The sequence below is a fragment of the Bubalus bubalis genome, chromosome 2 (genome assembly GCF_019923935.1).
Source record: "Bubalus bubalis isolate 160015118507 breed Murrah chromosome 2, NDDB_SH_1, whole genome shotgun sequence".
In the NCBI taxonomy this organism is placed as follows: domain Eukaryota; kingdom Metazoa; phylum Chordata; class Mammalia; order Artiodactyla; family Bovidae; genus Bubalus; species Bubalus bubalis.
This window is the reverse complement of record NC_059158.1, coordinates 158777343-158792424: the sequence shown is the minus strand read 5'-3', so window position 1 is coordinate 158792424 and position 15082 is coordinate 158777343. Positions and strand designations below refer to the sequence as shown.

At 36.0% G+C, this 15082-nt stretch overlaps 1 protein-coding gene across 12 annotated transcripts in view; it reads left to right on the top strand.

Moving 5' to 3' along the window:
• The window catches only part of USP37 (ubiquitin specific peptidase 37), an 87225-nt gene that overhangs the window by 46059 nt on the left and 26084 nt on the right, over nt 1-15082 (top strand). For 10 of the 12 annotated variants that reach the window (XM_025278256.3, XM_044937790.2, XM_044937794.2 and 7 more), the window contains 8 exons: nt 1504-1635; nt 1796-1919; nt 2751-2941; nt 4420-4537; nt 5765-5844; nt 8949-9113; nt 10555-10620; nt 13373-13514. In XM_025278256.3, coding sequence (XP_025134041.1) covers nt 1504-1635; nt 1796-1919; nt 2751-2941; nt 4420-4537; nt 5765-5844; nt 8949-9113; nt 10555-10620; nt 13373-13514 — 1018 coding nt within the window. The remainder of the gene's footprint in view (nt 1-1503; nt 1636-1795; nt 1920-2750; nt 2942-4419; nt 4538-5764; nt 5845-8948; nt 9114-10554; nt 10621-13372; nt 13515-15082) is intronic. The other 2 variants (XM_044937793.2, XM_044937792.2) reach the window with 2 other exon arrangements.

The window sequence follows — 15082 nt, the reverse complement described above, 5'->3', positions numbered from 1 at the left end:
GTGCTTAGGGAGAAACAGTACATAAAGACATTGGGTCAGTTGAGAAAATTGGATTAAAGAAAGTATATTCAGTTCAGTTCAGTTGCTCAGTCGTGTCCGACTCTGCGACCCCATGAATCGCAGCACGCCAGGCTTCCCTGTCTATCACCAACTCCCGGAGTTCACTCAAACTCACATCCATCGAGTCAGTGATGCCATCCAGCCATCTCATCCTCTGTCATCTCCTTCTCCTCCTGCCCCCAATCCCTCCCAGCATCAGAGTCTTTTCCAGTGAGTCAACTCTTCACATGAGGTGGCCAAAGTACTGGAGTTTCAGCTTCAGCATCATTCCTTCCAAAGAACACCCAGGACTGATCTCCTTTAGAATGGACTGGTCAGATCTCCTTGCAGTCCAGGGGACTTTCAAGAGTCTTCTCCAACACCACAGTTCAAAAGCATCAATTCTTCGGCACTTGGCTTTCTTCACAGTCCAACTCTCACATCCATACATGACTAGAGGAAAAACCATAGCCTTGACTAGATGGACCTTTGTTGGCAAAGTAATGTCTCTGCTTTTTAATATGCTTTCTAGGTTGGTCATAACTTTCCTTGCAAGGAGTAAGCATCTTTTAATTTCATGGCTGCAATCACCATCTGCAGTGATTTTGGAGCCCAAAAAAATAAGATCTGACACTGTTTCCACTGTTTCCCCATCTATTTCCCATGAAGTGATGGGACCGGATGCCATGATCTTAGTTTTCTGAAGGTTGAGCTTTAAGCCAACTTCTTCACTCTCCTCTTCACTTTCATCAAGAGGCTTTTTAGTATATTAGGTATTATGTTAGCATTAAATTTTATAATGTTTGTAACTGTACTCTAGCTATATAAGCGAATATTCTTATTCTTGTGAGATATATCCTGAAGTATTTAGAGCTAAATGGCTATGATCTATGCAACTTATTCTCAGATCGGTCAGGAAAAATATATAGGGAGAGATGTTTAAATGATAAAGCATATAGTAACAAAAGGGTTAACAAATTAGTGAGTCTGGGTAAAAAATATTTTTCTGTGCAACTTTTCTGAAAGTTAGAGAATGTTTACAAATAAACATTTTTTTCAAACTTTGGGAAAAAACAGTGTACTTTGGAATAATATTTGACAGTACCCATTAAGCATACATATGTTCTGACTAAGTCCCCAATCCTGTTTTAGCATTCATTTGAAAACAGAATTTTCCTTGAGTTGAAACTAAAGTGTAATCATGTTATACTGTGGTGGTTCTCTAAGTGTGGTCTCCATACCAGCAGCATCAGCATCAACTGAGACCCTTTTAGACACGCACATTTTAGCTCGTTTCCTGTCCAGACCTACAGAATCAGAAATTCTGGAGTTGGGGCCCAGCAGTATGTACTTTAACAAGCCTTCCAGGTGATTCTGATGCATACTATAGTGGAGGACCCCTGCTCAAGTGCATACTTTAGGAAGTACTGTTGTCTTCAAAAGTACCATTTCTTTCATTTTCAGCTTCTCCAATTTGGGAAATACCTGCTATATGAATGCTATTTTACAATCTCTATTTTCACTCCAATCATTTGCAAATGACTTGCTCAAACAAGGTATCCCATGGAAGAAAATTCCACTCAATGCACTTATCAGGTAATTGTTATATACTTACTGAGTAACCTCTTAACTATCGATTATAGAATAAATGGCGTTTTAGAGACTTAAAATTTTATGTGCCATTGTTAGCAGTCCTTAAAATACACCTTCCAGTGTTCTATAAAACCTGCTAAACTTGTCTCTTTTGTTTTATCAGACGCTTTGCACACTTGCTTGTTAAAAAAGATATCTGTAATTCAGAGACCAAAAAAGACTTACTCAAGAAGGTTAAAAATGCCATTTCAGCTACAGCAGAGAGATTCTCTGGTTATATGCAGAATGTGAGTACTAATTGTTTTTAAACACCTTAGAGATCAGGAAAATGGAGATGATTTTACTCACCCAATTTAGTTTATCTTATTATTTTATTATTTATCTACTTTTGGCTGTGTTGGGTGTCTGTTATGGTGCATAGGTTCTTTGTTGCTGCGAATGGGCTTTCTCTAGTTATGGTAAACAGAGGCTACTCTGTAGTTGAGGTGCGCAGGCTTCCCATTGTGATGGCTTCTCTTATTGCGGAGCACTGGCTCTCTAGCACAGGCTCTCTATCATGGGCTCAATAGATGTGATGCATGGACTTAAGTTGCCCCACAGCATGTGGGATCTTAGTTCCCCAGGCCAGGGATTGAACCAATCTCCCCTGCATTGGCAGGCAGATTCTTAACCCCGGGACCACCAAGGAAATCGCAATTTTATTTTAAAATGAGATTTGTATACATGTGTTCATTACAGGTTGGAGGACTTCCAGTAAGGCTCAATATGATTCTGTGTATTTTATCATTTTAATAATATAGATGTGATTTGCCCCATTTTAGGACCTTAGACTATTTTAGTTACAAAGCCTGTTTTAGAAAAATCACTCTTTTTTAAAAAACAAATGAAGGAACAATTCACTTATTAGTCATGCTAATCTAACTTATAATTAGGAGCGTAAAATCTGTCATTTGTTGTCGTTTTTCACAAAATATGTACCCTAAAGCACTAGAGTAAATCTGACCTTTTCCACATGTTATTGACTTCCAAGTGCTTTAGTTTTATAGATCACAATGTTACTAACCTATTATTGTAGCAAGAAATGGTTTGATCTGATTAAGGATATTATACCTTCTTAGGATGCTCATGAATTTTTAAGTCAGTGCTTAGACCAGCTGAAAGAAGATATGGAAAAATTAAATAAAACTTGGAAGATTGAACCTATTCCTGGAGAAGAAAATTCACCAGATATTTCAGCTACTAGAGTATACACTTGCCCTGTTATTACTAATTTGGAGTTTGAAGTTCAGCACTCCATCATCTGTAAAATGTAAGTAATCTCTTTAAAAAAAACAACAACAACACCTTTTTTCCTTTTAATTCTTTATGGCAAGTGACTAAAACTCTTCTCTGAGAGTATTAGTTGCTCAGTCATGTCCTACTCTTGGCGACCCCATGGACTGGGACTGTAGCCCGCTAGACTTCTCTGTCCAAACTGTTCTAGAAGGGTATAATTCTTATCTTCATTCCTGTGTCATGGGGAAACATGAGTATAAATATCTTTGTTCATTATCTCTATCCTCTATGAAGATGCGTGATGGGGTGAGAACTAAAGCGAACTTAAATAGTTGTTAAATGCTTTAGTGCTGACTGAATGGTTAATTTTGCTCTACTTTTTGTGTGTGCCCATGCCCTGAAAATACCCCCTCCTATTAGTTGTTTATTTTGTTGAACCAAATTGTTTTTATTAAAAATGTGTTTTTTATAAAATACTTTAAAATATAAATTATTTTTAATTTTTGCAATGCTTTTTAATCTTGTTTATATATGGGGGTTTCCCTGGTGGCTCAGTCAGTAAAGAATCCGCCTGCAATGCAAGAGATGTGGGTTCAATCCCTCCAGATCCCCTGGAGGAGGGCATGGCAACCCACTGTAGTATTCTTGCCTAGAAAATCCCATGGACAGAGGAGCCTGGTGGGCTACAGTCCATAGGGTCGCAAAGAGTCGGACACGACTGAAGCAACTGAACACACAAGCACAGTTCCAAGATCTGAACCAGAGAACCAACGGAGTAAGTACCAATCCCAGGATAGGATACTACTGATGTCCGGCTCAAGTAGTTAGGCAGAGGGAGCAAATTCTCTCTTTCTGTTTATATTAATTATTTTAAAAATAATTTTATTTATTTATTTTTGACTGTGCTCGGTCTTCATTGCCACACAGACTTTTTTGTAGTTGTAGAGAGTAGGGATTATTCTCCAGTTGCGATGCATGGGCTTCTCATTGCAGTGACTTCTCTTGTTGTGGAGCATGAGCTGTAGAGTGCGTGGGCTTCAGTAGCTGGGGCATAAGAACTCAAGTCATTGTGGCTCCTGGGCTCTAGAGCACAGGCTCAATAGTTGGGGCACACTGGCTTAGGGGCATGTGGGGTTTGGGAAAATAAAAAAATCTAAAATTTAGCGTTTATCTCTCATGCCTCCATACACTTGCTCAGTCACTTTAATCATGTCCAACTCTTTGTGACCCTGTGGACTGTAGCCACCAGGCTCCTCTGTCCATGGGATTCTCCAGGCAAGAATACTGGAGTGGGTTGCCATGCCCTCCTCTAGGGGATCTTCCCAACCCAGTCTCTTATGTCTCCTGCATTGGCAGGTAGGTTCTTTACCACTGGCGCCACACTTTAAGCCCCTTCTTATGCCTAGTCATGAGAAATTCTTTGGGGGAACAGTGTTTCTGAAGTATATTTTTATTTAGTATTGCACACTTAGGCTTCTGAATTCTTACATTTATCTTCTTTTATTCTTGCAGATGTGGAGAGATTATTCCCAAAAGAGAACAGTTTAATGACCTCTCCATTGACCTTCCTCGAAGGAAAAAGCCACTCCCTCCTCGTTCAATTCAAGATTCCCTTGATCTTTTCTTTAGAGTAAATACTGTTTTTTGGTATTTTCACATAACTAAATTTTATATATCATAGATAATCGTATTTGAAGTTGCTTTCTTGAGTTTGACAAAATACTTGCAGAGGAAACAAATGAGAAATATTTATAAATAGTATTTATTTTTAAAAGTTTAATAGATATGGTTGTTAACTGAGTGTAGAAGAAAATCCATTGCTCAAGTGGATTATACATCTAACTCAACAGCAAGTGTTTTAGGCAACCTTAGAAACTAATAATACAGAGTGATACATGCTAAAATTGGGTAATGCAAATCAGAATTGGAGGCACAGAGTTAGTATACTAAGATCTGAGTAATGAAAAAATACTCTGCTTTTCTTTAGGTTATATGTGCCTTGTTAGAAAGGGGGAGTCGTGTTTGTTTTAGAGCTGTAGAGCTATAGATGAATATTTGCATATGTGATTCAGTGCTATAGATATTCTGAAATTTTCTGGGACATAATTGAACTGTTGTGTAGTAGTCCTTATAATTGATGGAAATGTGCCAGGATCACCTTTAGTCTATATAATAGTGTTTCTTGTTTTGTTGTAGTAGATAGGCAGGGTTATCACTCTAAGATTCAAAAATAAAAAAACCTCTGTTCTTAAAATGATGAAAATTCAGCTCCACTCAGAGATGAATACTCTGCTTTTCTTTTTTTTTAATCATTCTTTACTATTCCTGTTGTTATCATAGAATTTGTAGCTTTTCCTGTGTATCTTTACCCCCATTTTTTAAGGATTTCTTGTTTCAGTTTTCTCTAGGTAATGATATCTGCCCCAAACTTTGGTCCTTTTAGAGCAGTTGTTCTTAGTGGGCTGTCACCAGAAGATTGAGTTCCATTATAAGAAAGGGGTAGAGTTACACCTAACAGACCAGGAACTCCGCCTAACCTGAAGGTGATCTTATCTCTGCTATGGCCAAATGTTAAAATCTGGATATACTCTAGCAGTGGTTCTTGTGTATCCATGGGGAAAAGGTATCCATGGGGAATCTGCTACTGTGGTTACTACTATAAATTGAGCTGTTTCCATGGTTAAAAAAAGGAAATTAGAAATTGTGAAACAGGGCATATGTTACACTATATTTTGAGGATTAGGTCTTAATTTAATAAGGCTTGTGCTTCTGGACACAAAATTTAAACTGGGTGGAGTTGTGGCAGTGCTAATTCATCTTCATACTTCTTTATTTTTCCCTCTTGTCTTTTTAACAGGCAGAAGAACTTGAGTATTCCTGTGAGAAATGTGGTGGGAAATGTGCTCTTGTCAGGCACAAATTTAACAGGCTACCCAGGTAAGATTAATTGTCTCTTCATTTTTTCTTCTTTAAAGTACTGAAAAATATTAGTGAATAAATGAGGCTTATCAGATGGATTGATAAAGGTTAGCAAAGCTAAGATACGAAGAGGATAGAGAATGGAAGGCTAGAATTCCCTTGTATAAGAAAGGAAGAGAATTTGGAATGTTGAAAAAGAGAGGGAACCTGAGAGCCCCAAGAAGTTGGCAACAAGAGGATGAGGCTGATGAGATTTTGGAATAATGATAGAAACTAGATAGTAAAGTAAAATTTTAATTCAATAATGTGTACCACTTAGTTAAAATCTGTCATGCTGTAATTTCCCTCTCTTACCCAAACCTTCAATAAAAATATGCTACAGACACATACACATGTGCATGTGAAAATAAAAGTTATTTTTTTTGCAATTTGTGCTTTCTTTTTTTTCAGAGGGTAAGTTGGTAAGTTTCATAAGAATTCTTTCATAACAATGGTAGTCATAAGAATTATGAATTAGGAAGGAAATTAATTTATATTGTATTAATCTGTATAAACAAACATAAAGCCAAACTAGTTTTAAAAAATGTCATATGATTGTAGAACAGCTTTCAGTTCTTTCCAAGATTAGATCTCAACCACAAACAAGATTATTATTAACATTAAGTATTTATGTGGCACTTTGCCTTCAGATTGCCTTACTTTCTTTTAGAAGCTTCAGTTTTCTATGAGTGAATATGGAGTTTCTGGAACCAGCCCCTAGGGACTAGTTCTTTTACATTCTGTATCTGTGCCTTTCTAGAAAATGAATTTCTTTGAAAGAAATGGCTTTCTAAATCATAGCAGTATTCTGTTGACCATAGTCTGTCTTTTTTTCCTTAAGAGACTTATTCTTTCCTATTTGTGAGTGTTTTAAGGCAAGAGAACATTAGTCACTCAGTCATGTCTGAATCTCTGCAACCCCGTAGACTGTAGCCTGCCAGGCTCCTCTGTCCATGGAATTCTCCAGGCAAGAATGCTGGAGGGGGTAGCCATTCCCTTCTTCAGGGAATCTTCCCAACCCAGGGATTGAACCTGCGTCTCCCGCGTTGCAGGCAACTCTTTACTGTCTGAGTCACCAGGGAAGCCCAAGCCATCAGGGAAGGCAAGAGAGTCGGGGGAATAAATCTTAAGGAAAAGGATTGATTGTTACCAGCTGTCACTAACTAAGGAAATCAGTCAAGCCTTTGTGTCATAAATCCTAATTACTGGACTTGCTCTATTTTGTTCATTTCAGTATTATATCAGTTTGTTTTATTCTTGAAGGCCCTGATATCTTTATCAAAACTGTTCATTTGTAGTCCACCTCACCTTTACAGATGAGTGATAATTTGACTGTATCATATTACCCTTTATTTTGGTGGGATCATTTGAAAGTTTAGTCAAAATATTTGACATTTGACATTCATCTTAGTCTCTTCACATCAGTTGGATTCTTGCACTCTCTCAAGTTGTGATTTTGAAGGCTATGAATTCTTGCGTACTTTTTAACAGAAGTACAGTCAGTAACTTCTACAAATTTTTGACTTTGTGGTTTTTTGGTGAAGGTATATATAGTAAGAAAGGAAACAGTTTTCCATAAACATTATTCCCATAAGTGTTCTGAAATTCAATTTTGAAAGTGTTCTTGTGGGCTATGAAATATGTTTAGTCTATTAAACAGATTATATTCTTTATTAGAGGTAAAATGGTTGCTACAGTAGTAATTTTAAAAAACTACAGAGCTAAAAGCCTTTTCAGATCCACAAACCAGATTGGGCATGTACATTTTATAGAACTTTTTTTGAATGTGGAGAAAACTTTTTGTTTTCTCTGTTTTCTCTAGAGAAGAGATAAGAATAGTTCTCATCAAAAGTCATCTTAAAAATTTTTCACTATCAAATATAAGGGCTGTTTAACACTTAAATTACCATCTATGGTTATATAGTAGTAGTGTTAGTCACTCAGTCGTGTCTGACTGTTTGCAATCCCATGGACTGTAGCCTGCCAGGCTCCTATGTCCATGGGATTCTCCAGGCAAGAATACTGAAGTGGACTGCCATTCCCTTCTCCAGGGGATCTTCTTGACCCAGGGATCAAACACGGGTCTCCGGTGTTGCAGGCAGATTCTTTACCATTTGAGCTGCAGGGTAGACCCTTATGGTTATATAACACCCATTTTTTTTTATAAACTATATAACACTGAAATAAATAAGGATTTGACCCAGTATCAATACAGTATTTTAAAATTCAGTTTTCTTGTCTGATATCTTTTGGTTTAAAAGATGCTTGCTCCTTGGAAGAAAAGTTATGACCAACCTAGACAGCATATTAAAAAGCAGAGACATTACTTTGCCAACAAAGGTCTGTCTAGTCAAAGCTATGGTTTTTCCAGTAGTCATATATGGATGTGAGAGTTGGACTATAAAGAAAGCTCAGCGCTAAAGAATTGATGCTTTTGAACTCAGATGTTGGAGAAGACTATTGAGAGTCCCTTGAACTCCAAGCAGATCCAAGCAGTACATCCTAAAGGAAATCAGTTCTGAATATTCATTAGAAGGACTGGTGCTGAAGCTGAAACTCCAATACTTTGGCTACCTGATGTGTAGAACTGACTCATTTGAAAAGACCCTTATGCTGGGAAAGATTGAAGGCAGGAGGAGAAGGGGACGACAGAGGATGAGATGGCTGGATGGCATCACCGACTCAATGGACATGAGTTTGAGTGAACTCCAGGAGTTCGTGATACACAGGGAAGCCTGGCGTGCTGCAGTCCATGGGGTCTTAAAGAGTCGGACATGACTGAGGGACTGAACTGAACTGATGTTTTGGTTTTTTTCTAGTAACATTATTTTACCCAAGCCTCTCAATTAATAGTATCTACCCAGTGTCTGTGTTTTATTTTTATTTGTGTTCTTAGTATCTAGCACAATGCCTAGTGCATGGCAGGTATTCAGTAAATGTTCCTTGACAGATCTTTAGTTTGGCCTATTGTAGTCTTTAAATCAAAAGCTGTCTAACATGGTTAGTTAAGTGATCTCTTCTTAGCTGTAAAAGAGCTATCTCTGTTATATTCGAACTAGTAGTGTCATCATCTTGTTTTTCAGAATCCTCATACTTCATTTGAAACGATACAGCTTCAATGTTGCTCTCTCACTTAACAACAAGATTGGGCAGCAAGTCATCATTCCAAGATACCTGACCCTCTCATCTCATTGCACTGAAAATACGAAACCACCCTTTAACCTTGGTTGGAGTGCACAGATGGCAGTGTAAGTCCTTGAGAATTTCTTTCCCTTTTGAAGTAGAAAGACTTCTACTATCTGATCAGAAGAATGACTGAATTAGATAACACGACTGCAGGTAAAATCATACCAAGAAGATTTTAATTTTGCTTTATTTGAGGATTCTGTGCTAAATTACTATGTGATTTAAGTAATTGAAAAAATGCTTTAATAACAATTTTCAATGTGCATTAATTGCCTTTCATAATAAATTACCTTTTTAGGGAGTACTCCTTACTCTTTTAGATCACTGGAAGACAGTTTTATACATTTGAGGAATACAAACCAAATTTACATGGTCTTAAGAGTCCCCTGAACACTAAAAATACCAATTCCTGTGTTTGTTCCCTAGAAGTTCTGTTTCAGCAAATCTGATATAGGACTGGGGAATCAGTATTTTTAATGAATGTCTTTGCTGACTCTTTGAAGTATGCAAACTTGAGAAACAGTATATTAAATATTATGCTGGGACCTTTAAAATAGATTGTGTCTTCATAAAAGTATTTCCAGTTTGAGCAAAGAACTTCAATGGTGCCTTACAATTTTTCCATGAGAAAAGAAGTAACTTTTTATTTTATCATCATGAATCCTGGGAAAAGATTTCTTCAGATGTTTCTGCATACTTGCATTACTTTGAGCCATATGTTGTAGTTCCATTTTATACCTACACACTAAGTGATAAACATTTGCTAAAATGAATTGATGAAGTTTTGTAAAAATTATTTCCCTTTTGGATTAATATTTGAAATATATTCTACATCGTATAGGTTTACACTGAACGCCTCACTGAGTCAATAACATGTTCCAGAGAGTCAGTGTTTCTGGATGTTCTCTGATGGCCTTTCTGTAGAATGGATGTTTTTGCTTGATGCAAACTGCCCTCTACTGGTAGAGCTAGTACTCTTTGTGGAAATATTACCATTTCATACAAGTAGCCAAGGCTCTTTACGATCACAGGCCTGAAACTGGGCTCTCTGACTGTACAATTTAATACCTTGGAGACTTTGGACAAATTCCTTGACCTGTCTGTAGAGAAAATAACAGAGTAGTTGTGAACTTTAAATGAGATATGTATGAGTTCTTATTATAGTGCCTGACATCTAGTAAGTCCTCAATAAATGAGAGCTGTTACTATTTTATTGCGTAAAAGAACTGAGACAAAGAGAATTTCCCAAGTTGTTCTTTTCCTGTTGTATCAGTATTTGACTTCATTTCCAGTATTATTTATTTAGATCATTAGATAAGGCAAAGCCTAGAGAAAGTATTTTGTTTTCTCTTTTGGCCTCTATTATTAGTTGAAAAGTATAATTGTTTGCTTTTCAAGAGGATATAAGGGACTGTAATACAGGATAATTCATTTTATAAGTTAAGTGTATATTTTTTTAGTAATGTAATTATATACATTATATATTTTCTAATTTTCTGATAGTTCTAGACCATTGAAAGCCTCTCAAATGGTGAATTCCTGCATCACCAGCCCTTCTACACCTTCAAAGTGAGTTATATTTCTTGTGTACCCAAAATTTGTATTTTTAAGGATTTGGCTTACCCTAATTTCCAAGATTATCCCCTTCCCTTTTCATATTGTTTCTCTTTTTGCATGATAACTGCTCTGCATTACTGTATTTTGGAATTTTCCTAAATCTGCTTTGAACTGTAATTAGGGTATATCAAGTTTTAACACTGAAGCAAGTTCTGATGATCCTCTCAAAATTTTGCTTTAAAACTTCTTAGATCATCTTTTGTATGTAATATTTTCATCCTACAACTCTAGAAATTGACTGATGACAAGGAATTTTTAGGATTGAAGAGTTAAAGTAACCCTTACTGGTATAAAAAGCACCATTCTTCAAATACACGCATGGAGATCTCAAAATATCTTTTCACCTATAGCTAACTAGTGTGGGACTTTTTATCTTAGACACTGAACTGGAGCCATTCTGAAAGGGGACAGGAAAACAAATACATACTAGAATGTAGCTATTCTACAAATATTTTATATATTTTTGCTTCAGACCAGAAGTTTGTCCAAGAAGGAGACAAATACTATTTTTTTTAATATACCTCCTCAATGATTTGACTAGAACTACAGTTCCTGATTAGACATTTCTAAATGACTTGGTTGTCATTTGACTTTAAAACTAATTTTTCTAAAGATCTGATGTCCCAAAGTACTTTTAGAAAAGAGACACTTTTGTTGTTTAAGGGCTTTTGGGGTGCTTATATAACCATAAAATGACATTTGGGAACTGCTGTTTTCTTTTCCTCCTGTTAATTATTTTTCAGTGCAATTAGAACCAGATGACTAACTGACTAGAAATCTGAAATGGTACCGATATGAATACTCTTGCCCGTTCTCAAGATACAAATGAGCAATACCACTTGGCTGCTTAGAAAGTGAGCAAGTGATGCCTTTACAGGATGAATATTTTTCCTTACTACAGGCAAGCTGCCTTCTGTGAATATAGTAACTATTAATGGAATGCACTCTTTATGTACCAAATCACTATAGTTTCAAGAAAGAGATGGTTTCATTGGGCATCATTATACTTGGCATGGTCAATCTGTTCTCCAGGGTCTTACTGGTATGAGAATTTGAGAGTTGGTCAATAAAGATGACTAGGCCCTAGAAGACCTGTCATGCCGATCAAACTTAAAAGAGGCTGAATTATGAACCAAAATACCATTGGTTCTTCTGTAATATTCTTTGTCACATTTGACCCTGGTATATTAGTAGCCAGGTGTCACCCTCCTTCAGCAAAGTATTTACACAGATAAATAAATAAATGGTATGTTCAGTTTTGCTTGGTGAGCATGGAATCAGAAATGAAGAATTAAGATGGCTAATTGGCTTTTTTGAAGTTATATTAAAAACTTTTTAAATACATATTGGGAGGCTATTCAAGTGTTCAGGCTGAAGTGCAGTGATACCCTGACTGCTCTCAGCCAAAGACCATGGTTGGGCTTATCGCTGACCACTTGCCTCTTTTCTTTGATCTACATTGCTATACATTCTCCTGGTTTCCACTGTGGCCTCTTATTTCTTGATGACATCATTCTATATGTTTATTTATAGTTTTCACATTTAGATTATTGCATTTTCTAACTTCCATTTGACTTTTTTTTTTAGTATAGCATATGAATTTATGTTAACCTTCATCAAAGAAAGTTTGTGCTTTTTTACCTTTACCACTTTTTCCTTTAGTTTATTTTTGGCTCACTTAGAAGACAACACAGTAACACCTTACTTATCTAGTATCATTGAAAAATAATATTTCATATTCCAAATAAATAAATTTTTATATGATTGAAGCTTGCCTTTTAAAACATTGCCTTTTTAATTTTAATCTTTAAAATGTTTTAACCATTTTAGATGGTTATATCTCTGTAACCTTGCAGAATTCCTTATGTTATTAAATGAAACACACTGAAGATAATTTAAATATATTGTAATGACTTAGAACCAGCATTGTAAGTATCCATTATTACACTGTGTTTTAATATGGTAATGCCCTCAGAGGCTCTTAATTCTTATGAGACAGTTTGCCTTTACATTAAATTACTTTATAGCTCTTTATTGTCCTTTTGGTGGTTATTCTCTCTCATTTCTTAGCTCTCATTTCTTGATGAACTTGCTACATTATTTTGCTCACCATTTCCTGGGGAGGAAGGGTCCCTGTCTAAACAGTAAAGTTCATGAGCTTTGAAACTACTGCCTTCCTCAGAAGCCTTTTTTTTTTAACCTTTTGAGTCTCTGTGTTCTAGAAGGTAGAGGTTGCCAGAAGTTGGACGTGCATATAAATGGATAAGTGGAATGTTACTGTTAATTTCAAAGTACATGGATCATAATTTTAAAGAGCAAAAATTAGTCCTCATACACTCTGTTGTCAAAAACATATTCATTGCTATGTCTGCATGCATTCAGTAGAGTACTTGCTTTATAAAGACAGTAACAAACTTCTTTGGAGTTGATCATTAAAAGAAAAAAGGCACGAAGTGATTGGTTTACTGATAATATAAAATAGCATAAGAGTTGTCTGATTTTCAAAGCATGGCTCTTTTGGAGTAGGGCAAAGGTAATGCTTAAATATACCTCTTTTGATATATTTTTTTTTTCTCTGTTAAATCATTCTCCATAATGGAAAAACTTTTATTTTGATATTTATACTTCAAAGAAATAACAAGGACAGATATTTACTTATCACTTACATAGAGTTGTCTGTTTGTTTGTTTCTCTTAAATAATAGGAATTTCACCTTCAAATCCAAGACCTCCTTGGCTTTATCCCTTGATTCAGACAGTGAAGATGAGCTTAAACGCTCTGTGGCCCTTAGCCATAGGCTTTGTGAAATGTCAGGCAGTGAACAGCAGCAGGAGGACCTGGAAAAGGTAAGTGGTTTCTTACCAAAATATCTGACTATGGAAACCAATGCCTTTCATAAGCAACATCGGCAAACTTAATAAATACATACAATAGATCGTAAACTTAATGCACCTGTTCAAACAATTTTAAGAGTCTGCTGTTTGTAGCTACAAAACTTGTGTGTTTAAACGTGGATTGAGACTTTTTTTTAAATTGAGGTATAATTGACATAAAACATGAGATTAATTTCAACTGTATAACATGATATATTTGTGTATATTTATTGCAAAATGATCACCACAAGAAATCTATTTAACATTATCACTATACCTGGTTACCAAAAAAATTTTTTTTCTTGTGAGTGAGAACTTTTCAGACGTACTTAGCAACTTTCAAATATGCAATGCAATATTATTAACTGTAAATTACATCCCCATGACTTATTTTATAACTGGAAATTTGTACTTTTTTGCCCCCTCACCGATTTCATTGACTCCCTAGTCCTCACCTCTGGAAGCCACCGTCTGTTCTCTGTATCTGTGGGCTTAGTTTTTTTGTTTGTTTTTTTAGATTATACATGTAAGTGAAATCATACAGTATTTATCTTTCTCTCTATGTAACTTATTTCCCTCAGGGTCCTTCAGTGATGTCACAAATGGCAAAATTTCATTGTTTTCCATAGTTTTTTCATGGTTGAATAATGTTCCATCATGTGTGTGTGCACGCACTTAAACACACACTCATTTCACGTCTTGTTTATCCATTCATCCATCAGTAGAAACTTAGGTTGCTTCCAAGATTGATACATTAAGAAATGAAAGTTGTTGTAAATAAATAGCTTCCTCCTATTAATATTAATCTTCAGAGCTACTCTTACATGTGCTGTGTGTGCTTAATCACTCAGTCATGTGCAACTCTTTGTGACCCCTTTTGTAGCCTGCCTGGCTCCTCTGTCCATGGGGAGTTTCCAGGCAAGAATACTGGAATGGGTTGCCATGCCCTTCTCCAGGGGATCTTAGACCCAGGGATTGAACCCAGGTCTCCCACATTACAGGCAGATTCTTTACCGTCTGAGCCACCAGGTCCTCAGATAATTACTTGCATTATTTTGATACTAATTATTAATACGAGGGAACCATAGTAAATATTTTACATTAACAGGCCAACTAGGTAGTCTAAACGTTTGATGGGTGTGAAGGCACAACTTTCAGCATCTTCAGTCTTGACACATAATAATGATAGTTAACATTTTTGAAGATACAAGGTTTTTTAGGAGTTTGCATCATCTCATGAAACTGATTTTAAACCTCATTTCAGTAAAATAACAATTATTTCAGTAGTTACTTTTTGTTCAGACTGTTTCCTGTCTTTAAAGTTGGAGGTAGTTTGTGGTTGCTGACCTTGAGTGAGAAATGACAAAGTGAAAAATTCTCCCAGAAATCAGAGAAATTTATTCAGAAAATAACTTCTAAATATTTATAAAATCTTGATAGTTTTTATTTTTTTCATCTATTCAAAAAAAAGGAATGAGAGCTACCCACATTTTAAAAAGAATGTTAGGTATAGTGACAGAATATTTACAGTGTGATCCATG